Source organism: Lepidochelys kempii, chromosome 1 (genome assembly GCF_965140265.1).
Source record: "Lepidochelys kempii isolate rLepKem1 chromosome 1, rLepKem1.hap2, whole genome shotgun sequence".
Classification (NCBI taxonomy): domain Eukaryota; kingdom Metazoa; phylum Chordata; order Testudines; family Cheloniidae; genus Lepidochelys; species Lepidochelys kempii.
Genome location: NC_133256.1, coordinates 159,424,590 through 159,449,256, shown reverse-complemented (window position 1 = coordinate 159,449,256; position 24,667 = coordinate 159,424,590). Strand labels below are relative to the sequence as shown.

Genomic DNA, 24,667 nt, shown 5'->3' with positions numbered 1-24,667 from the left:
AACTCTGGGAGCAGTTTGAGATGCCATAATATGTGGGTGAAAACTAGAGAACACTTTTGGAAAAAAAATCAAATTGCTATGCTAATTAAAGCAAATCAAGTTATGATAAAGTTACAATTTACGGTAGGAACAGGGCTTCTGGATTGCTAGAAAGGAATCAGACGCAGCAGGCTTCACTAAAGAATGGGCATTTTTCTTCTGATGAAAAAAAATGGATATTATACAGAAGAGGAACTTCTTTAATAGACTAATAAAAAACAACACACATGCTTACTTAAAATTAAAAGGTGCAGAATTTAGATTAGATTCCAAGCAGATAGGTACTTTGAAAGATTCACTCTGACTCCCCATAAACACACATAAATAGAAGACACTCAGCCTACCCTGGTAACCTGTCAGCCATGTCCAACAAGATGCTCCTCCATTCTGTTTGCTGGAAGCGCCAGATATGGGCTGTTCCATCTCTGCTGCCACTTATGAACCTTGAAATAATTGTAAAAGATGTTATCTAGTACACAAAAGCAGATATTCACAATATTTCGAATTAAAAATGCACCCATCCAGAGTTCTGGGGGCATAAACACAAGGTTAAATAAAACCTACAAAATGGAATAACGACCAAAACAAGTTATCTTTCCAACCCAGGCTTAGACTCTCCAACAACCCAAACTCAGATTTCTTTCCCAGAGAAAGCCAAAGAAAAAGATGAGCTTTCTATGTAAGCACAAGGTCAACAAATTTGAGAACCAGCAAAACAACAGGAAAGCAAGTTCTGAGTTAAGGACTCTTCATGAAAAACCTGTCTCCAGGTCCTTCCTTATTAAATCAAAACCCTTAGCTCAAATGCTATGGCATCAGACAGAGAAGGTAAGCCTGAGATATCCAGGATGCAATCCATATAGGGCTTTACAGATCAAAAATCATATTTTAAAATTGCACTGGGAAAGAAATTGCAATAAAGGGTAGATTTATGCCTGAGCTCCATCCATATCCTGCACAAGAAGCATGGCTAAGCAAGAAAGCAGTCATACTTTTTACAGATTATAATTTATGGATTGCATAAAATAGTAGCCCCACGTAGATAGCACTGGATTACTGCAATATGAAAGTGCCAAAGACAAGGATTACTGTAGAAAGAGCCATATTTAGAAGGAAAAACTGCAACCTCCAGGCCAGATGTAGATTACAAAAGCATTCTTAGTCACTTATCTAGGTCTCCAGTAAAAACCAGATGTATGCAATTTATGGTTCCAGTTGCAAATATACCAGGAGAACTAAAGGACACAAATATTTTTTTGATTTATCAATATGCCACTCAGTTATGGTCTTGGATCTTTTCTGCATTTAATAACATCATACCCATTCATTTTAATATAATAGCAGCAGTTAGGGTGTTTTTCATGCAGCCACACTTTTTTGTAAAATACATTTTCTACAAAACCATACTTGAAGAAAAAAAGTTTAAAATGATTTCATACAATTTTGTTACAGAAATACCTGTTTCCAGACCCTGCTTTCATTTCCTGATCAAAGCACATTGTAAAATTAGGGTGGTTTGCTGAATCCACTAGCAAAAGAAAACAGCTGAGCAGACAGCAGTGCCGTGTCACAGAAATACTTGGCACACTTCATCAAATAAGTCCATTTCTTAGATTGTAAATTCCTTGGTGCAAGAAAAAACGGTTACTCACTTCTCGTAACTGTTGTTCAAGATGTCTTGTTCATGTCCATTCCAATCAGGTGTGTGCGTGCAACGATGGCCGGAAGATTTTTCTCCTAGCAGCAGCCGTCGGGTTGGCCTGGGTGCCCCCTGGAGTCGCGCCTTCATGGCGCTCAATACAAAGCCCTACTGACCCAGCACCCCTTCAGTTCCTGCTTGCCGGCTACTCTGACAGAGGGGTAAGAGGGTGGGTATTGGAATGGACATGAATAACATCTTGAAGAACAGTTATGAGACGTGAGAAACAGTTTTTTCTTCTTTCAGTGCTTGTTCACATCCATTCCAATCAGGTGACTCCCAAGCCAAGTTCGGAGGGGGCGGGGGCTGGAGCTGTCCACTGATTGGAGTACTGCTCTTCCGAAGGCCGCATCATCTCTGGCCTGCTGGGTAATCGCATAATGCGTGGCGAAAGTGTGTATGGAGAACCACGTCACCGCTCTACAGATTTCCTGGGTGGGAACTTGAGCCAGGAATGCTGTAGATGAAGCCTGCGCCCTGGCAGAGTGTACAGTGATCGGAGGTACAGCAACACATGTGAGGTCGTAGCACTCATGGATACAGGACACAATCCATGAAGGGATGTGTTGGGATGAAACCAGCTGACTTTCATCCTGTCCGCCACTGCCACGAACAACTGGACTGACTTTCTGAACGCTTTCGTCCTCTCGATGTAAAGGGTCAGCACCCTGCAGACATCCAGAGAGTGGAGTCTCTGCTCCCAGGCATTGGAATGAGGTTTACAGTAGAAAACCAGGAAGATGATGTCCTGGTTGATGTGAAACTGCGACACAACCTTCGGGAGGAAAGCAGGGTGAGACCTGAGCTGAACCTTGTCCTTAAAGAACATGGTGTAGAGAGGATCTGATGTCAAGGCTCTGAGCTCAGACACCTGAGGTTATTGCTACCAGGAACGCGACCTTGTAGGAGAGGTAGAGCAGGGAGCATGTTGCTAAAGGCTCAAAGGGGGACCCAATGAGCCTAGAAAGGAACAAGTTGAGGTCCCAGGCAGGGAGCGGTTGACAGATGTGAGGGTATAAGCTGTCAAGCCCCTTTAGGAATTGGCTGACCATGGGGTTAGCAAACACCAAGCGGCCCTGCACACCCAGGAGGAAAGCCAAGATGGTGGCTAGGTGCACCTGTATAGAAGGCAATGAGAGACCCTCCTGCTTCAGATGAAGGAGATAGTCTAGAACGTGCGGCAATGAAGCCAGCATCGGGGGCGAACGGCACTGCGCCAACCAGACTGAAAATTTCTTCCACTTGGCAAGGTATATGGCTCTTGTAGAGGGTTTCCTACTACCAAGGAGGACCTGTCTAACCTGGTCTGAACAGGAAAGGCTCCAATGGATTTAACCATTGAGCTTCCACACCATAAGATGGAGCGACTGGAAGTTGGGGTGTTGGAGACGTCCGCGTTCTTGTGTGAGAAGGTCTGGGGAGAGCAGCAAAGTAATCAGGGCTCCCACGGACATGTCTAGGAGGGAACTGAACCAGTGCTGATGGGGCCAGGCCAGTGCTATCAGTATGACCAGAGCTTGATCTCTGCGGATCTTGAGCAGCACCTTGTGAATGAGCAGTATGGGTGGAAAGGCGTATAGGAGAGAACCTCCCCAGTGGAGGAAGAATGCATCCGTTGCGGAGCCCAGGCTGTGAATTTGGAAGGAGCAGAACTGCTGGCTCTTCCTGTTGCGTCACATGGCAAAGAAGTCTACTAGGGAAAACCCCCACCACTAGGGGATTGAAATTGCGATGTCCAGGTGAAGGGACCACTCATGGCTGTGGAACGACCTGCTGAGGTGGTCTGCCAGCTCGTTCTGAATCCTGAGGAGGTACGAAGCCTGCAGGTGAATATTCTACACAAAAGTCCCATAGCATGAAGGCTTCTTGGCACAGGGGAGAGGAGCATGCACCCCCATTTGTTGATATAGAACATTGCTATTGTATTGTCCATCATGACTAATACACATTGTCCGATTAGTAAGGACAGAATGTTTGACATGCTAGGCACACCGCTCTCAGCTCTGACACTGATGTGGAGACACAGATCTGCTTGAGACCAGAGGCCTTGAGTTATGCAGTCTCCCAGATGAGCTCCCCAGCCCAAGTCTGACGCATCCGTCACCAACAACGGACATGGCTGTGGGGCAACAAAGGGGACCCCTGAGCACACCTGCTGAGCATCGGTCCACCACCGAAGCGAGTCGAGGACCAGGCGAGGCAGGATCATGATCCTGTCCAAGCCGTCCCGGGCTGGACAACAGACTGACGCTAGCCACGACTGGAGCAGTCGAAGCGGAGTCTGCTGTGCCACACCACATAGGTACAGGCCGCCATGTGCCTAAGAAGTTTCAGACAGTTTCATGCCGGAGTGGTGTGGAAATGCATGATGCCCCGGATTACGCTGCTGAAGGCCTGAAACCTCGCCTGTGGCATGTATGCCTTGGCTTGGGTCGAGTCCAGTACTGCCCCTATGAACTCTATCCTCTGGACAGGAGACAGTCTATTTTGCTTAGTTTAGGAGTAGATCCAGGCTCTCGAAGGTGGCTCTGATAAATGTGACCTGAATTTTCACTTGGGTCCTGGAGCAGACTGATCAGCCAGTTGTTGCGGTATGCAAACACCTGTACCTGGTGCCTCCACAAGAACGCGGTGATGACTGCCATGCACTTGGTGAATACTCGACGTGCCTCTGACAGGCTGAACGTGCGGACAGTAAATTGTTTGTGGGTACCATTGACCACAAACCTGAGGTACTTCCTCTGGGTCTGAGTGATTGCAATGTGAAAGTACGCGTCCTTCAAGTTGAGCGTGGCATACCAATCTGCTGGATCTAGTGAGGGGATGATGGAGGCCAAGGAGACCATGCAGAACCAGAGTTTCTTCACGAACTTGTTGAGCTCTCGCAGGTCAAAGATATGCCTGAGGCCACCTTTGGCTTTCGGTATTAGGAAATACCGGGAATAGAAGCCCTTGCCCCTGTGCTCCAGAGGAACCTCCTCCACTGCCCCTAGTGATAGGAGTAACTGCACCTCCTGGATGAGTAGATGCTCATCAGAAGGGTCCCTGAAGAGGGACAGGGAAGGGGGGTGGAAAGGCACAGAATTGGATGGAGTATCCCCTCTCTACCGGGCAGAGCACCCAGCAGTCTGAGGTGATACGGGACCATGCACGGTAGAAAGGGGATAGTCCGGAGGAAAAAGTAAGGCGGAGTAGATGCAGTCTCTGATCTGGTGCGCTGTCCTTGACTGCACCTTCAAAAGGCTGGTTTAGGGCCAGAGGGCATCTTGGGCTGGCCAGAGCCCTGACCTAAGGTTGGGTGTTGCCTCCTCCTCCAAGAACCGTCCTGTCGGTTCTGCTGATGGAATCTCGGAGGAGGTTGCAGTCGGAAGTGTCTCCGCCATGTGGCTGGAGTGTGCAGACCCAAAGACTTGAGGGTGGCTCGTGAGTCTTTCAGGCTGCGCAGCCTCTTTTGAAAGACGGACAAGAGAAGAGTCTCACCCTTGAATGGGAGGTCCTGAATGGTCTATTGGTCTACTCCTAAGGGAGCCCAGAGACTTGTAGCCAGGCGCCATGAGCCTAGTGGCAGCATCTGCAGCATCCAATGCAACCTGGAGGCAAGCACGGGAGACTCGATTCCCATCCTCCTCCAAAGCCGAGAACTTGGTTCGGTAGTCCGAAGGGAGGAGCTCAGTAAATTTAGCCATCACTGCACAGGTGTTGTTCATGTACCTGCACCTGCTGACAATGGCCTGTTGGTTCGAGATATGGAGCTGCAGACCCCCTGTAGAATAGAATTTCTCCCAACAAGGTCTAGACGCTTAGCCTCCCTGTTTTTTGGGGAGGGCCCTTGAAAGCCCTGTCTCACACTGGTTAGCAGCATCCACAACAAGAAAGTCAGGGGGTGGGTGGAAGTAGAAATGTCCGAGCCCTTGTGGAGGGAATGAAATAATGCCTCTCATTGTGCTTGGGTCTGCCACAGGGTCTTGGTGGTGTCCACAATCAATACGGGAAGGCCCTGAGGGTGCAAGGATGTCCACCACAGGATCAGCCTCCTTGACTACCTCCTCGGCCTTAATGCCCAGACCCTGAGTGGCCCTGCACAGCAACTGCTGCAGCACCCTGTTGTCCTCAAGCGCAGGAGTTATGACTGTACCCACCAATGCTTCATCCAGTAATGAAGAGGAAGAAGCGTTCATAATGAGCGGATGCTCCCTGCCATCTGCCCCAGGGATCCCCCGAGACTCTAGGGGCAGCATTGGTGCTAAGGGTGCAGCCGACGGTGCCAGAGCTGCAGCCGACAGACCAAGAGTTGGCACAGCCATCAGTATGATAGGAGGAACCGAAGGAACCAGCGCCAATCCGCTCACAGGCGCTGAGGAAGGCGGAGGGCCCAACGTCGACGCTGCTGGTGCCTGCGTCGTAGTTGACAATGGTGCCGGCGTGGGAGACAGTGCGAGGACGCTGGCAGAACCAAGTGAGAACCAAGCACAGAACTGGAGTCAATGATGGTGCCGCTGTCAGAGGCGTTGGTGTGTGGGCAGGTGCCGAGGGCAGACGTGTAGCTGATGGCGTGACAAAGGTGGCTGAAGCCACAGAAGACATCATGGAGCTGTGACCTTGGATTCCTCCCTGTGCTTGGTGAAAAGCCCAGGGCGTCCAGAAGGGCCACTGAGGCGGGTTCTGCCATCACAGAGGCCACACCTGGGGCTCGTTCCTGTCTCTCCCAGACCTTGATCTGCAGTTCCTGCTTCTCCTGGAGTGATAGGAGTCAGACTCTGACTCCAAGGTCTCTGAGACTGAAGACCACGGAGGAGCCAAGCCTCGGTGCCTTGAGCGTCAAGAGCTCGGTTGAGTGGGTAGGCTCTCTGTCCAAGTGAGCCGGCGCTGAGGGACATAGCAAGGGGGAGCACCTCGACATCATAGCCGGCTTCCCTCCTGATTGCACCAGGGGGTTGGGGCAGGTCCACCAGCACTGAAGGTTCTTCCCTCCTGGGGGGCGAGAACAGCACCGTAAGGTGCAGGAGGTCCTGAGCGGCTTGGTAAGCCTCCGGCATTGAAGGGAGCTGTAGCTGCTGTGTAGGGAGCGGCGACTGGTGGGGGGCAGGAGTCGACACGGCCCCAGCAGGGGATCCAGAACTGTGGCCCACCTGGGGTCTCACATCTCTGGGTTTGGCCATAGGAGAGCGGCTGTCCAGTTTCTTTTTCTTCTGAGGCACCAGCGAGTGGGATCGGTACTTGCTGTCAGCTGGGCCTCGCGAGGTGCCATGGCGGTGCCAAGCATCTCGAGAGGAGTCCTTTCTTGGCACTGAGCCTGACAACGGTGCGGGGGAGCTCCACGTCAAAGACTAAGCGTTAGAGGCCAGGTCCCCTGAGCCCAGGTCGGAGTGAGGGCATAGGCTGCCTCCACTAGGATCACCTTCAGCTGCTGTTTCCTTTCTTTAAGAGTTCTAGGGTGATCTTACATGGCAGATCTTACAGCTATCCTTTTGGTGTCCCTCCCCTAGGCACTGTAAACATGAGGAGTGTGGATTGCTCTTTGGCATGTGCTTTGCGCACGCCACACAGTTTTTAAACCCCAGGGATCGCAGCATGCCACTGCTCTGGGGAGGCAGGATGGGGGGGAACCCCCAACAACTCTATGCTAAGAACTCTAAGACTAAGGTAACTATATACAATGAGTAGAGAACGTGCTTGCTAAGCAAGAGTTAAGTTCCAGCCAACTGTCACTGGCGGTAAGAAGGAACTGAAGGGGTGACAGGGCTCTATATTAAGCGCCATGAAGGCGTGACTCCAGGGTGTACTCAGGCCGACCCAGTGGATGCTGCTAGGGGAAAAATCTTCTGGCCATCATGCATGTGTGCACACACACACCTGACTGGAGTGGAGTGGACATGAACAAGCACTCAAAGAGAAACTGAATCTATCTTTGTCTCTGTACAGCACAAAGTACAAGGGGGTCCAAACACTTTGACGGCCCTATGGGCATTATGATAACATTAAATAGTTTCTTCCTACTACTTCCTTTCCCTGAAGCCTTAGATCCAAGTAGGGGGCTCTTAGTGGATATGATGCAGAGGTGTAGCGTTCCTCGCATCCGACATGGAAAAAGGGTGACAAAAAGGGTAACACTGGAACTGATAAGCAGGCTAAATGGAGAGTATGCCCTGCAAGGCTGGATTATGCATTGGGAAACTGATGGCTCAGATGAGGGGAAGAGAAGGTGCCCTGTGATGTAACTGACACTAGCAGGATGCACAGCACATTTCTAGCTGTGGGAAGAGAAGCGGGTACCAGAAAGTGTGTGTAGCAAGGGTGGGGGGAGAGTGAGAGGGGATCTTGGCAGTGTCAAAGGATGAGCCATCTACTGTGAGGACCCCCAGTAGCAGAAGCTAGCAAATCAAAGGTGTTTTCCCTTCTCCTGTTACATCACACCCAATATTCAAGATCTCTCTCCAACAAGCTACCAGAAAGCCAGTTAAAACAAAACACCATAAAAACCGCACAAAAAACGGGGGGAAAAAAAAGCAGCTTTAGAGAAATCTTAAATGTGACTAGAAGGATAGATCAACCTGGACAATCCAGACAGGGTCCTTTGCTTAAATATATGCACTGTTGCCTTGTAAATTTTAAGGGTGTGGTTTTTAAAACTGCTCAGCATCAGTTAACTCTGCTCCCATTTAAGACCACATGAATTTTACCATTGCCTTAAATGGAAGAAGCAGAGTTAGGCCAGCGTTTAGTGCTTTGAAAAGCCCACCCTTAATTCTTATTAGAAATATGACAACACTTTCCTATATAGTTAAAAAAAAATCAGCTTATCCAAATTGAAGGTATGTTAAAATATTCACAGGGAACAAAAGCACAGAGCTGAAACTAAAGTGAACACTGCACTCTAGAGAAACGTAGACCATCCTTCAAATTATAGCTGTATCAGATTTTCTTAGCTGAGCACTCCATATGAGTGCAACAGTAGGTATTTAATGCCAAAACATTTAAAGGACATATTTACATTTTGAGTCTTGCAACATACCTATCACCTCTGTTCGAAAACTGAAGGCTGTCCACTTTGTCCTGCAAAAGAAAAGTTTTTAAGAGAGGTTAGAAGTTAATTTTTAATCAGGAACTTAATTTCTTTTAGAAAAATGTACATAGCCTTCTTTACAAAAGACGTTAACATACAGGATCAGAAAAAAGTATTAGCCAAGTCCCAGAGAATGTGATCTCTTTTGCAACACTGCAGAAAACTCTCCCATTTCAGAACAATTTTGATTAAAGTTTCACAGTACAGAATATTTTTGATACTAACTGGTACATATAATTGAAAGGTCAGCAGATCCCTATACAATGATCTTAGTAGAATTTGCTAAGATTCTGACCCTAAATTTAAATTGCAACTTTTAAAAGAATGGTCCACTTTTTAAACTCATCTTGCTAACATACTTGGAATGAATTTGTGAAACTTTGCAGACCCATCAATAAGTAGCTTTCCATTAGTAACTAGGCACTTAAATTTGAATTTGGACTTTCACTGTCCTAAGCAAGTTAGAATCTAGAGGAACTGGTTTCTACAGCAAAATTGTATTTGCGCAGAGTAAGCAAGTTTCCCCCCACTCCAAACACACACAATAGTTAGCTATTCATATTCATCAAGATAAAATGAATGGGCAAGGAGATGATGTACCCACACCAGAAAATTTGCGAGTTTTGGAAGTCTTCTCTAAAGGTAATGATCAACACTCCAACTCTTATCACCTCCCAAAACATATAATTAAAATGAGGAAGTTAAAGTATTATTTGGAAAGAAAGCAACTGAAACAGGGATATAAGAAAGACAGTAAGTATTTAAAAAGCCATCAATAACGCTTGGGAAAAAAATTTAATCACCACATTTAGACCACATAGTTACAGATAAAATGTAATTCTCATACATCTTTGACAGCCTTTCTTACACTCTGACCACTAGTGCATCACAACTGACACCCATTCTAACATTTAAAACTTCTAAACAACTTCAGTCATTTAAAAAAAAATAACCTGCCAGAAGAGTGTTCTTTTCTCCTTGGCCTAAATATAGAATCCTCTCCACAAACCACACCCGCCCATGGCCCACGACATGCACTACCCCATCCTGCACAACTGATAAGTTTCTTTTTAGCATATTTAAACTTATGAGCTCTGGAAATATGATTTTTACACTTTAAGTGAATACACCACTTCCTAACAAGACAATTCTTGTTTCTGACCCTGAAAATTACCAAGGTAACTGCCTCTAAAACTGACATGTAGGAGGTGTTTTAAACATATTTAAGAGATACAAAACTATCAGAGTCCTGTACAGCTGGACTCATGGTGCTAAAGGTGCCTTACTTCACAGGCAAATGATACATAAAAAATTTAAAAACTCAAACGCTATTTTATTAAGCATGTGGTACACATTATATACCACACCTTCATGTATTAAGGTTTATTGGCACACAAGTAATGTAACCATCCCCAATTCATACTGATAAAACTGTGGTCCTATGGAATTAGGAGTTACCTGCCCCTCCACCCCCACTCATTCTCTCTACGGATTTTTTTTTAAGTCAGCATGCTTGCTGGTCTACATTCCTCTAATGCTTCTGCACCCATAATAGAAGGTAGATATCTGGTTCCTACAGGAGATGAGCAATAAACAGGGGAGGAACACTAAATCAAGTTACCAAATAAGGCAGTAATAACAGTTACAAGAACCAAAGGAGAGAAGCTAAGTTTTTATGGTATTGGAGAGGACCCAAGATCACAATGTCTATAAACACAAAGGGTCAAATTCTCTCACACTAAGGCCTCCTTTTACAGTTCTGCAAGTGTGAAGTAAGGGTAAATGTAATTTATTCTTGCTTTAAGGCTCCTTTACACTTCCAGAGCAGTATAAATGTGAATCAGGCCCCAGAGAACATCTATAAAGGAAGGATTTTTTTTTTTTTTTTTTTTAAGCATGGAACATGTTAGAAAATACTTAGGCTAGCCATTAAGTTATTAACAGTAAGAGCAATTGAAGAGAAAATTGGGCACCATCACTGAAGATACTCAGTCGGTTACATAAGCCATTAGGGAAAGCAATGTTGGGAGCAGTCCTGTCAAATACAAAGAGTCAAACTAATGCAACTCAAGTGGCCTTTAGTGATCCTAGAACTTATGTTGTAAGAAGAAATATTTATTGAAAATAGCCATAAACTGTATTTCTGATCTAAAACAGTCACTGAATTTCAAATTATAGCATACAGTATTGCAAGATTAAATCCATAGGTGATAAATATAATCATTTTAACATGTATAACCTATATTTATTAACGCATCACAAATGAAAGTACACACTTCTGTCTTGCATGTTTAAAAAGGGTTCTACTGTTAAACATGCAAGACAGAAGTGCGTACTTTCATTTGTGGTGCAGTAATAAATTGCATTTATACTGCTGTAGAAGTGTAAAAGAGCCTTAAAACAAGAACAAACATTTACCTTACTTCACACCTGCAGAACTGTATAAGGAGGCCTTAGCGTATGAAACATACCTAAAATAAAACATACTTAAAAGAACATCATTGTGATATGTTCCCTCAATTCATTTAACCCATATAAAGTGTTTCAAGTTACCGTCACTTAAAATTTTGCATACTGGAAAATCTAATCCAGAAAACTTTTAAAGCCATATCTAGAATGCTGCTAGAAGCCCCAACACAGTTCTTCAAGTATTTTAAATAGGTGACTTGTAGATTTAACAATCTTACTTACAGCATGGCTTTCCAGTTCAGCTATTTTTTCAGGTGTTTCAGAGCCAAAAAAATACATCCTGATAACATGATCTGTACTGCCTGTTGCTAGAAATGTACCACCTGAAAATTCAAACAGTAATTAAAAAGCTGACACAGATAAGAATTTTAATTTGTTACAATATCAGGTAGAACATGATAGATTAAAATTCTGACAAATGTCAAATTTCTTGCTGTTTTCCCACCACTATACAAAGGTGGAGTGAAAATTCATTTTTTTAAAAAATCCTTTTTAGCCATAAATAATAAAAAAGTAAAATCACTACATTTTAGTATGAAAGATTAAAGGAAACAATAATAATGAGAACTTTCTAAAACAAGGTTGCAGTTAAAATTATATACTGTTTTTAGAGCAGAAAGACTTCTCCATACTTCAAAAGAGTGTGTTACACCGGCAATTTTTCACTGGAAATATCCACATATTGTAAACGAAATTAAGGGTCAAGCGGAGAGATTTTATAGCAGGGAAACAGTAAAAGAGTGAAAAAAATCCAGACACATTTTTCATTCTCCTGCTTTTATTTATAAAGAATTCATCCAATCACTGGGAACTGAAGGAAGCATAGTCAAAACATACAAGACATTAAGCCATGTGCAAAGTGCATGCAAAGCCAATAAATTCACATTACACATTTTAAATATACTGTTGACCCTTATAAGTATGCTGGTCAATTTCAGGGCCTTATAGCTGGTCAGTTTTGGTTACTGGAGAAAAACTGATAGGACCTCACACTGTGTATTTTATTTACATTATGTACATGTATCTTGTTTCTCTTAACACAGATGAATCCAACTCCAGAAACCCCAGCTCAGCCACCATCTGGAACAGCTACCTTCAGCGCTGTCCCCCCAGGTCTCCAACGGTCCTCTTAAGGGCTACAGAGCCTTCCCCAGCCCCGATGAGCTATCACCCTCCAATCACAAGCCAGAAAGGCAGCAGCAGATCTGTCACAATACCTTCAGCCAACCTACTGTTTTTGTGATAGATCTTCAGAGCATTACTGAACGCACAGAGCACACACACACACACATATATATATATATATACACACACACCCCCACTGAAAATGCAAGAGATCATGTAGTTCTCTAGATTGGAGGTATCGACAGGGCGTATCAGACATCTTCTATAATGTTATGTAAGAGCCCAACATTGTATTTACACTACACTCTTGTTGCTCAACTAGGAAGAATGCTCCAGAAGTAGCTGATGTGCTCAGCACAGGAGATGGCAAAGTAGCTTACAACTGGACCTTGCAACAAGTTCTTTGTTAAGAAAATCTTTGTCCATTCTTTCCCAGATGCTGAACGTTACCCATCTGCTGGCCTGATCGGCTGTCCCGGAAGATGCCCTACCTGCCCGGAGCCTGCATCCTAGGTGTTATGGAAAGTTTGCGAGGTTCATCTGTCTCTGACGACTACCCCATGCTGCTCATCCACATAGACACTTATGATACTGCCAGGTATGACCCCAATCAGATCAGCAATGACTGCAGGGATCTGGGAGCAAGTCTGAAGGAGTCAGGGGTGTAGATTCAGATATTATGGAAAACCTAACTATAAGATTTGTTAAGCATTGGAAGAGGCTTCTGCAGGAGGTTGACAGGGATTGCACACTGGAGGTTTTTAAAAACAGGTTGGACAAACACCTGTCAGGGATGGTCTAGGCATGCCTCGGGGCAGGGGGCTGGACTAGATAACCTCTAGGTCCATTCTAGCCCCTACATTTCTATGATTCTATAGAACAAGGCTTTGTAGGAAGAACAGGATAAAGTTATATGGATCCTTACATCCAATTCTGGAGTGTAAGGAGAGGAATTATAAGACTTATTACAAATGTAGGACAGTTGAAATTGACAGAATGTGTCTGTACATTAGTGGAAAAACCAATATCAACATGCATACAACTTACCAATGCTAAAAGAAGAACAAAGCATCTGAACTCCAGGCCTGGATTTCTCTGTAAACTTCACTGGCCGATTACTTTAAAAGAAAAAAGTTGCTGAAAAATCAGGACATGCAACGTAAAGATTAAAGGTTAACACAATCTTTCAAAATCTGAGTTCACATTGCCACAAACACATGCACAATCACCAATGTTGAGGAGCTAAAGTGTGTATGTTTTCTTTGTGAGAAGTTGGAATTACAGTAAACGGTTTGATTTTTTTTTTTTTTTTTTTAGGGCTGTTGATCTCATGCGATTAACAAAAAAATTAATCACAATTAATCCGTTAATCGCACTATTAAACAATAGCACACCAACTGAAATTTATGAAGTATTTTGGATGTTTTTCTACATTTTCATATAGTATTCTGTGTTGAAACTGAAATCAAAGTGTATACTGTTTATTACAAATATTTGCACTGTAAAAATAACAGTATTTTTCAATTAATCTCATACTAGTACTGTAGTGCAATCTCTTTGATGTGAAAGTGCAACTTACAAATGTAGATTTTTTTTTGTTACATAACTGCACTCAAACAAAACAATGTAAAACTTCAGAGCCTACAAGTCCACTCAGTCCTACTACTTATTCAGCCAATCGCTAAGAGAAACAAGTTTGTTTACATTTATGGGAAGATAATGCTGCCCACTTCTTATTTATGTCACCAGAAAGTGAGAACAGGCATTTGCATAGCACTTTTGTACCCGGCATTGCAAGGAATTTACATGTCAGATATGCTAAAAATTTGTAGGCCCCTTCATGCTTCAGCCACCATTCCAAAGGACATGCTTCCATGCTGATTACGCTCGGTAAAAAAATAATGCGCTAATTAAATTTGTGACTGAATTCCTTGCAGGAGAATTGTACATCCCCTGTTCTATTTTACCTGCATTCTGCCATATATTTCATGTTATAGCAGTCTCGGATGATGACCCAGCACATGTTGTTCATTTTAAGAACATTTTCATGGCACATCTGAGAAAACGCAAAGAAGGTACCAATGTAAGATTTTTAAGGACAGCTACAGCACTTGACCCAAGATTTAAGAATCTGAAGTGCCGTCCAAAATCCGAGAAGGACGACGTGTGGAGCACGCTTTCAGAAGTCTCTGAAGAGCAACACTCCACTGCAGAAACTACAGAATCCGAACTACCAAAAAAGTAAATCAACCTTCTGCTAGAGGCATCTGACTCAGATAATGAAAATGAACATGCGTCAGTCTGCACTGCTTTGGATTTTTATCGAGCAGAACCCGTCATCAGCATGGACACATGTCCCCATGAATGGTGGTTGAAGCATGAAGGAACGTATGAATCTTTAGTGCATCTGGCACATAAATATCTTGCGACGCCTGCTATAACAGTGCCATGAGAACACCTGTTCTCACTTTCAGGTGACATTGTAAAAAAGAAGCGGGCAGCATTATTTTCTGCCAATGTAAACAAACTTGTTTGTCTGAGCGATTGGCTGAACGAGAAATAGGACTGAGGACTTGCAGGCTCTAAAGTTTTACATTGTTTTATTTTTGAATGCAGGTTTTTTTGTACATAATTCTACATTTGTAGTTCAACTTTCATGATAAAGAGATTGCACTGCAGTACTTGTACTAGGTGAATTGAAAACTACTATTTCTCTTGTTTTTATATAATGCAAATACTTGTAATAAAAAATATAGTGAGCACTGTACTCTTTGTATTCTGTATTGTAATTTAAATCAATATATTTGAAAATGCAGAATATCCAAAAATACTTAAATGGTATTCTATTGTTGTTTAATTGCACGATTAATCAGATTAATCGCTTGACAGTCCTATTTTTTTTAAATATATTCATAAATTTATGAATACACAGCCTAAAATAGCAGAGGTAATATGGAAACCCCACAGTTTGGGTTCTCTCTCCTTTGCAAATCTGATTTACACACTCCATGACATATCCAGTAAGTGCTATGCTGGTGACATTGTACCAAGTGTGGAGCTTGGCCTACAAGGGTAAGGTATGTCTCAGGATTCTGCAGCTTCATGTAATTTTATGAGGTATAAAACAGATTTAAAAATCAAAGTTTTGTAAAGATATGCAACTGTTGAGTAAAAAGCTTGGTTTCATGCTCTGTGATGATGCAATGTCACCAGCTAAGCATGTGTTGCAATCACTCATGGAACAGATACTGATAAACATGGATCTGGGAGAGATGAAAAGGTAAGATTTTAAAAAGTCCATTATATACCCAACTTTGTCAACTAAGAAAAAATCCTACAACTGAAAGGCTGTTCTACTCCAAAAATTAACTGTAAAAATGGCATTATAGGTTTCCATGCTAAATACCTTAATGACTTCCAGAACACATGTATTTTGTTTACAAAACCCCCTCATAAGGCAAGAATTGTGTCTTATGTTTGTACATCACCCAGCACAATGGGGGCCAAATCCTCATTGGGGATTTTGGACACAATAATATTAAATGTAAAGTGCTTTGAGATCTACAGTTGAAATGCACTATAGAAGTAAATATTACTTGTATATATTTTTTAAACTTATTTTTTAACTACTAGCCCTATAAACAAACTGGGAACAGAGAGTGAACCTGGGACTTTTCTGTGTCATGTATCATTAAAAAGCTCTTTGGGCCAAATTATGCCTTAGTAACACCTTTGCAACTACACTGCTTTCACTGGCACAGGCATAAGTGATTTCTTTTCACAATCTGAATTACAGACTTTTTTGCTCAAGTATTGGAAGTTTCCACATTAGACATACTGGAACAGTTCAACAAATTTGAGTATTCTGTATTAGATATTATGAACACTTCCATGGAAAAATATTAAATATATTCTGATCATGGATTCCTGCTTAGTACTAGGAATAGCCTAATTACTAATTTAGTAAAAAAATTGCATATCAAAACAGTAAATTGTGGCAGTTATGAATTGAATGACAGCAGCATCTTTTAAATACATTTTTACACACAAGTTTCATGAAATGAACAAAAGTAATGGGTCCCAGAACAACAGGACTGTCAAACTCAAAGACAGCAAAAATACCTTTACGATATGGGTCTAATATACTAAGATTCTCAATTTTACTTTTCCCACAGCATTTCTGATGTCGTAAGAAGCTAGTGAATTGGTTTGTTTGTTCCTCCGGACAATGAATCAATCACAATTTTGTAATGAATGCAGTGTGTAATGGCACTTAAAATATTCTGTAGGCTGTTGTGTGGGATATTAAGCTTTCTGTGTATAAACATCAAAAGATTATTTATACGTAACAAGTCAATTTACACCCCCCAAAATAACTGCCATCTTGTAATCAAGAAAGGAGAGACGACATTTGAAGAGCTCAACAGCAACCCACTTACATACCTGAATTTCATGGAATCTGCATCCCATTGCCAAAAGCAAACTGTTCCATCTGCACCAGTAGATACCATGTAGCGCATGGAGCCTTTGACCATTGGACTAAACTAAAATTAAAGCCATACACAGGAAATGTTAAAATAAAAACTTGCCAACTTTTTCTTTTTAATGACAATGTTACCTGTTTGAAATTATTTTATAAGTAAGGAAATAAGTTAACTTTTTACAAATTCATATAATTTTTTTAAATTATTCTAGATTCTAATGAATTATGGGAACAGTTGAAATTCAACTGTTGACACAAACAAAGTTATAGGTCCTGAAATCAAAGGTTTGCGTCTTAAATTCCCTTTTTAAGTTGGGTTTATCTTGTGTATTCCAGCCATGACTATATTTAAAAAGAAAAAAAGAGGCAAGTGCAGGAGATGTTTTACTCCTTTTAAAAAAAACTCAATTGACTGTCGCAGTTCACTGAAAATTTGTCAGTGAATCATTCTAGGTAGCAAACACAGAATTCTAAAGACAGTGGAGGAAATCTGCACTCAGTAGGTACTTGTTATAAATTCTGTTTTAACCAGGTCACACAAACTAGCATTGTTTAACCATTTACAGGTACTTGCTCTGTACATGTAAGTTCACATACTGATGTTTTTCTTTAAGGATTCTGATTCAAAGCTACACAGGTGGCTACCTATTTAAAAATAGCTACACAGGAGATGTGAAAAGCAACATACATAGTGGTTAACTTTTTTTAACTCTTCCCAACACCAAAAACCTTTTGTAATTTTGTAAAAGTAGCATTAAAATTACAAAGCTTAGCTACAGCCAACAAGAAAATTCAACACAACTGTCTCAGGTACAAATACTCAACAAGTCCACCAGCCTACTCGCATTCTGCATTTTAAAAGTCAGGGATAATGGGTGCTGAGACAAAGCCATGCTTACAAGCACCACAAACTGTGCAGGAATGAAAAGGAACCTCAACTCCAGAGTGCTGTAGGGAAACAGAATTGGGTGAAAGAGAGCTCATCTTCTACTGATTTCTGTAAGACAAGGGGGTGGTAAAGATGCCAGCCTTCCACTTCTCTCTCCCAAACCAGCTTGCACTGGTGGCAAATTGTATACAGTTTCTAATAAATAACCTGCTGTATGATTTGTTAAAAGTGGAATTACAAGGTCCTAAAATATGCAAAGTTTGGAAGACAATGATTAACACACAGCACTCACATTAAAGTACATTATATATTGAAACTAGACAGTGGATTACCTACTACGCACAACAGAACATACAGAACACACTTGTGCATGGTTTGTTCCCAAAATAAGAGTCCTATGGTTGCATGTTTTAAGGTAAAGTCAGAAACTGTGGATTGCTGTTTCTCAAGCTTAGGGTGTTTTTCTTCACACATTATCAAATCAATTTAATTCTGAAATATAAAGTAAGTTTAAAATAAATTAATATTAAACCTGAGAAATAGTTCTTTGAAAGGAATATTCCGAACATCCTAACATACAAGTGGGATGTGAAACTGATTAGTCTATTTTTACTCTAAACTGAGAGAATGGAAACAATGTAAGTGACAAGAGTAGATTAGATATTTTAAAGTATTGATTTTAATAATTTATGTTGACATAGAACAGTTAAGGTAGCATGTTTTCGTGCGTATAGGAGTTTTATTTTTGTTTTGTATCCTTCAGTATTAATATATTTTCTTTTAAATGAAATATGTAAATTTTATCCTAATATTGTCCTTTTATTAAAAAAGAATCAAAACTATTCTTAACTTTAGGCACCTATAATTTTGAAAATTCTGACCTTAGTAAATGTCAATACCAAACATACAGTTTGAAAGAAAATTCAGTCATGTCAAAGCCACAAAGTTTAAAATAACTTGCCACATTTACCTACCACTCTACTGCCGCTCCCCCTCCAACCTATCAGAACTTCAATTTGCTGTAAAATTTTTACTGGTTAGGAGTTATTTGTCTCAAAATACAAAAGTAGTAACTAATTTTCACTGTCAGAGGGTATTAACATAACAGAGACATTAAATCCAGGCTCTTATCACATGGGCAGCAGAATTTCCCTAGACTTTGGCCACCAATTGAGAGAGTCAGGTACTTGTCCTCCTATAGGTTAGATAATCTTAGTGCATCCTATGACTAGTATAACTGCTATTACTGAATTAATTTCTCTTTAGCTTTCTTGACTCATGACACAAACACATCCCTGGTCATGTCTACATTAGAGGCATTACAGCAGCACAGCCATAAAACTGAAGCTATTGTTACCTATCAGCTCTGTATTCTTGGGGAACCAGAGTGCAGTACCCAGCCTGTCTGACTCACAGAAGACCTTCCCCCTCCACCCAGCCTTTGCTTGAACCAAAGCAGATCAGAAGAAAGACTTACAAAAAGCAATGAAAAGGCAGTGGGGGAAGACAACTAAACTCCTCTGGACAAGGGTGACAGGATTAAGGAAACTCCCCTAGCCTCATTTGCATCAAAGATGGGACAGGGATGCATCTCCATTAGCATACAGAATGGAGAACCAAGATTTCCAGGCAAGAACCACACTGAACTATGGGACCAGAAAAGCAGGAAAGCACTGCATGATGGGGATCTCTGCTCCAGATGTTAATGAACCCACACCAGCACACACCCAGCTCAGTAGTTATCAGACCAATTGTACTAATAAATCCTTTAATGGTATCCAAAACATTGAAGCTGCCTAATTGCACTGTGGGCTCCCTGGAAGGAACATCGCCCATTGCCAGGAATGATCAGCTCCTATTGTCTAGCCTGAACAAAACAACTTTGGTATACTTCCTTGAGCCATCAGTTTACCCACAAACAAATCTAGTGTTCTCCCCTGAACCACTGTTCTTTCCCTACAAAAACCCCTACACATGCTCATGTGTTCTGATGCCTGGATCCAAAATCTGCATTAGATCCATGGGGACTGAATCTTCTCCTAACTGATCATGCTGTGGGCTCTGCAGGTCTCCAGCATTCCGGACCCTCTGCTACCACCACCACCTAGAAATCCTGATCGATTCAAGCTTCATGGAGTGATGAGAACCCAACTCTCTCTCTCTAGGTATAGCCTTCTGACCTTCACTTGTGTGATCAGTTATAGTTTTCTAAACCTGACTTATAATATTAAATCTAACTTAAATTTGATTATAAAACTGTTTTGTTTTTTTGGCTCCCCTATAGTTACCTGGCAATAAATAACTTTCATGGTTAAGCTGGCTGCTTCTCTCTCTCTCTTTCCCCCGCCCCGTGGGTGTTTTTTTGGCTTCCTGATTTGCTCTGCAGCAACCCTCCTCATACCTAAGATAAAGATCCCTGCAGTGCCCAAAAATCCTGTGTGGTTTGCTCATCAAGTAATGTGAAAGTGGGAATAGGGACGTGCTGAACCTTGGACATATGAGGGTGGTAACTTGCAAGTGCTGCTCGACCCAGTCTGCTAAGTCCAGGGGCATATAAGGGTGGCAGACTGAAAGTGCTGCTCAGCCCAGGCTGCTCAGACGTACTCTATTCCGGTGCAGTGCCCAGGGCATATGAGGGTGACACCTTGGAGGTGCTGTTGGACCCAGCCCGCTGAATCCAAGGGCCTATGAGGGTGACAGCTTGGAAATGCTACTTGACTCAGCCTACTGAGTCCAGGGACATGTAAGGAGTTAGCTTGGGAGTGCTGATTAACCTGGTCCTCTCAGATGCGCTGTGTTAATGTGTGCGTGTGTGTTCTCGTTCATCTGATTCTACGGCTGGAAGAACCCCACCCTGGGGAACCTAGGTCCTGCAGGATAGCTCCATTGGGAGGAAACTTTCAGAAGAGAGAAGTAGAGCTCTGTATGAGAACACAAGTGACACAAGCAGTACATTGATAGAATTACAGAACCCCCCCACCCCCCCCGAAGAGAAACTCTAATAAATGAGCATACCCCAAAGTAACAGGTAAATCTGGTAACACTGTGCCACTCTAACGCTGCAGCATAGACACAGACTACAGTTACGGAATGGGTTTTTCCTGTCACTGAAAGAATTCCAACTTTCAAAGCAGCAGTAGCTGGGTCAGTGTAAAAGCTTTTTTTTGGTTGACCTAGCTATGTCTACCCCAGGGATTAGGTTGGCACAGCTACGGTACTCAGGTGTAGATTTTTCCACACCCCTGAATGCCGTAGCTTTGTTGACCTAAGTTTTGAGGATAGATTTTTTGTGCAATTTATCTCAGATTTTGTTTACAGGTTTAGCCAGCCTAGTGCCTTCAAGTTTGCTTTTTTTATAAATGGAATTCTGTGATTTGAGAGCCACATGGGGCTGACTGGCTTCTCTCTTCACAAGACTTGTCTCTAAGGTGCCACAAGTACTCCTGTTCTTTTTGCAGATACAGACTAACACGGCTGCTACTCTGTAACCTGTTTAATGTCTGAACTTCTTTGTTTGCTTTTTGAACATCTTGCATTTCAATTTATTGGAACACCTATAATATTTATATGTACTTTCCTCAAGTCAAGACCTTCACAGTATTTAAGCACTGCATGAATTTTTTTTAAAAAACACTATCATCAGCCAAAATTCTAGTGAGTTAGAAGTGTAGGGTGTATCAATCAGGTCGAGGCAAGAGAACAGCATAATAAATCTGACTCCTGAATGTTGTCTTTTACAGTATTGCTGTTTGTTTCTATTTGGACAATACTTTTCGCTTACACACCTTTGTCAAAAGATGATACTGGATTTTTATTCAATACTACAATTCTTACTAACAGCAAAATAAAACCACAAGATCAAATAAAACACGTTGCTTTCTGTTTTACACTAAAAAACAGTCAATGGTTTTTACAATGATTTTGAAGGTATAAAACTAAACATCATTACGTTATTAGTATGTTTTAATGCTTATGTGCTATTAGATGTTAACTCAAAGCTACTACACAAAGGATAGACATGCCCATTAATTAGAAATATACCTGTAAAGATGTAATGGATCCCGTGTGTCCCTGGAGCACAGCAACTGGTGCGCAAGTTCTCAGGCACCATACCCTGATCATTTTATCACAGCTTCCAGCTGCAATCATAGTGTTTTCATAATTCACAGCCATATCTGAAATCTCGGCTGAATGACCTCGTAGTGTGGCGAGCAAGCGGCCATTGTGAGTAGACCAAATTTTCACCAAGCAATCATCTGAACCCTAAGAAAAAACGGTTACAGAACCTGGCATAAGTTCAAGTTTATAAAATACTCAAGATACGGTCTGCTTCAGTTTTGTTTTTAAAGATGATGAACTCCATTCTGAGTATGGAAAATTAAGATTTTCTATTAAACCCTGCTTATGCTATTGGTATTTATGGAACCTAAATTTAGTCATATCGCATAGTGGCTCGAGTCACAAAAAGACATAGGCACTTTGCCATCCCTTGGAATCCACAGCCCTGAGTTAGGCACCTAGGCTGCTAATATAAAACAAGGGGAGAATTATGCACCCAAGAATGGAATCCACAAAAACGAGCACACAGTGGAGAGCATCTTAAATTAGCCAATAGGAAATACTGAGAAGGATGTGAACTAAGCCCCACCCCTTTAATCGAATTAGGTATCTCTTTCTACTTGGGATTCTCACCCATGAACCTTCACCTGGAGTTAGGTGCCTAAACTGGTTTTTTCAAGAAACAGCCATGGAAAGAGGGAGGGAGGAGGAAGCAGCCTCCAACTTTTAGCCCAGTGGTTAGAGCACCCACCTGGGGTGTGTGGAAGACTCAGACTCAATTTCCCCCTCTGCCTAACACGGAGTAGGGACTTGAACTTGGATTTCCCACCTCTCAGGTGAGAGCCCTAGCCACTGGACTATAGAGTATTGTGGTGTGGGTCTCAATCTCTCCTGTTGAGACTATTCCATTGCGCATAAATAATTAAATATTCATTGAGCCAAAAAGAGAAGAAAAAAAAATAAGTATAATCCAAGAGCTACAGCACTCACCTGAGAGGTAGGAAATCCAAGTTCAAATTTCTTTGCCACATCAGGTATAGGAGAGAAATGAACTAGGAACTCCCACATGCAATTGAGTGCCCTAGGCACTGGAATAAGATTATAAGAGAGGCTGCCTCCTTCTCCTCCCCCCGCCCCACCACTCCCTTCCAGCACTGACAGAGTGTTCTGGCAAGCTCTGAGAATAACTGGATCAAGCCTCACAAGTGGGGCAACACCCAGTCTGAAGACCCTGCTGGGGTTTAGACAGGAGAGAGGCACAATGAGTGTGTGCATACTCATTAGCAGAAACCTAGGCATCTAAGGGACACTGCTGGTGGGAACTCAGAGACACTGAGGAATTTTAGACATCAGTTGAGCAGAGGTTTTGAGGATCTCAGTGGTGTCTAAATGTTGGATTTAGGTATCTAGCTTCCATTTTAGCTGCTTAAATTATTTTGTTACTCTAGCCCTAAGTGGAAAAAAGTTAGTTTCAGCCTGTTTGATGACACAAAAGCGATCCCTTGTTATTTTGGCTTACTCTGAAGTTCACAGTACCTAGTTTCATCCAAATAGATAACAGCAGTTTCTGATATCAAACACAAGCAGAAGACATTTGAAATGACATCAAAATAATTGGACTTTTTGTTAATTTTCCCTCCACTACCAAATCCCCAAAATAATGGCTATTAAATAAAAGCTCTGTCCCATAAAACCAGCCGCCTTCTCCACTATTCACAAACATGCAACACCCAAAACAGAAATGTATCAGAGAAAAAAGCATGTATGTAGATATCAGTACCTAATAAGGAATAACAGCTAACAGAGTTCAAAAATGCCTCCCTCCATACACATGCCAAACAGTTCACCCAAATGAAGTGCAGGAGATAATTATCTTTTATTTCTAAACTTTAAATTTTGAGGTCTGAATATTCCAGGTATAAATACTGAGCATTTAAAAGCTACTTTCCCGATATCCAATTAGAAATAGTTCTAGAAGACCCATCATTCACAACATAAACTCACAGTAAATATTCTGTGTCCAGTCCTATCAAATGCAACACAGTAGACTGCAGAGAGATGGCCAAGAATCCGCCTATGCATCCTTATGTGCTGATACATACTTCCTGGAAACGATGTTCTATATGTTGCATACCCAGTTAATTGTTTTGCACGATTTACTTCCACTAAAACAGAAATACAAATAGATTAAAGAATGCAAGCAAAAAAAAAAAAAATCATGTGAAAAGCCATGTTTAAAAATTATTTCTAGGGGGCCTAGATAATAATAATTAAAAAAAAAAAACAGGTCTCCTGTAGATAGCCACTCTGTCTTGCTTCCATAACCAACAGATTACTGGATTTAGTAAAGTGACTCTCTAGCTTGTGCACAGAACTCCAAAATTTATTCTGAGCTTGTGGGTTTATGTTACAAACAAGTGGGGCATTTTTTTAATTTAACCTCGCCCCAAATAAAGTAGTTTTTTTTTTTTTTACAGAAACAGACAGCATCTTCTATCTTGTATTTTGCCATGTACTTTCATAAATTAGGTAAACAGAGTCCTTTTAACCAAACACCACTGACTTGCAGATCCCATAAGTATCTCTATTTGCTTATTAGTACACTAGGTTTTTTAAAGCAGAAAGACTTTCATTTAGAATTTAACATCTTACTCCTGCAATGAATTCTACATGGGTGGACCCATGTGATCATGCAAAGCCCCACTGAAGTAATATGAAAATTCTAAAGGTAAACTTCTAGAGCTGGTTCTTAAATGCAATTTCCATCACTATTTATATGAAGAGAAGCATCGGGAGTATAAGTGTGAAGAAATACATATCACACTAAAGTTCGAAGTGATT

General features: G+C 41.8%; 1 protein-coding gene across 8 annotated transcripts in view; it reads right to left on the bottom strand.

The window, feature by feature from the left end:
- BRWD1 (bromodomain and WD repeat domain containing 1) overlaps positions 1-24,667 on the bottom strand; it is a 113,268-nt gene that overhangs the window by 81,403 nt on the left and 7,198 nt on the right. For 6 of the 8 annotated variants that reach the window (XM_073360442.1, XM_073360460.1, XM_073360451.1 and 3 more), the window contains exons 7-13: positions 23,831-23,991; positions 21,809-22,030; positions 16,839-16,939; positions 13,443-13,513; positions 11,493-11,593; positions 8,751-8,791; positions 384-482 (exon numbers count right to left, since the gene is read on the bottom strand). In XM_073360442.1, coding sequence (XP_073216543.1) covers positions 384-482; positions 8,751-8,791; positions 11,493-11,593; positions 13,443-13,513; positions 16,839-16,939; positions 21,809-22,030; positions 23,831-23,991 — 796 coding nt within the window. Of the gene's footprint in view, positions 1-383; positions 483-8,750; positions 8,792-11,492; positions 11,594-13,442; positions 13,533-16,838; positions 16,940-21,808; positions 22,031-23,830; positions 23,992-24,667 lie in introns of those variants that run through there. The other 2 variants (XM_073360494.1, XM_073360506.1) reach the window with 2 other exon arrangements.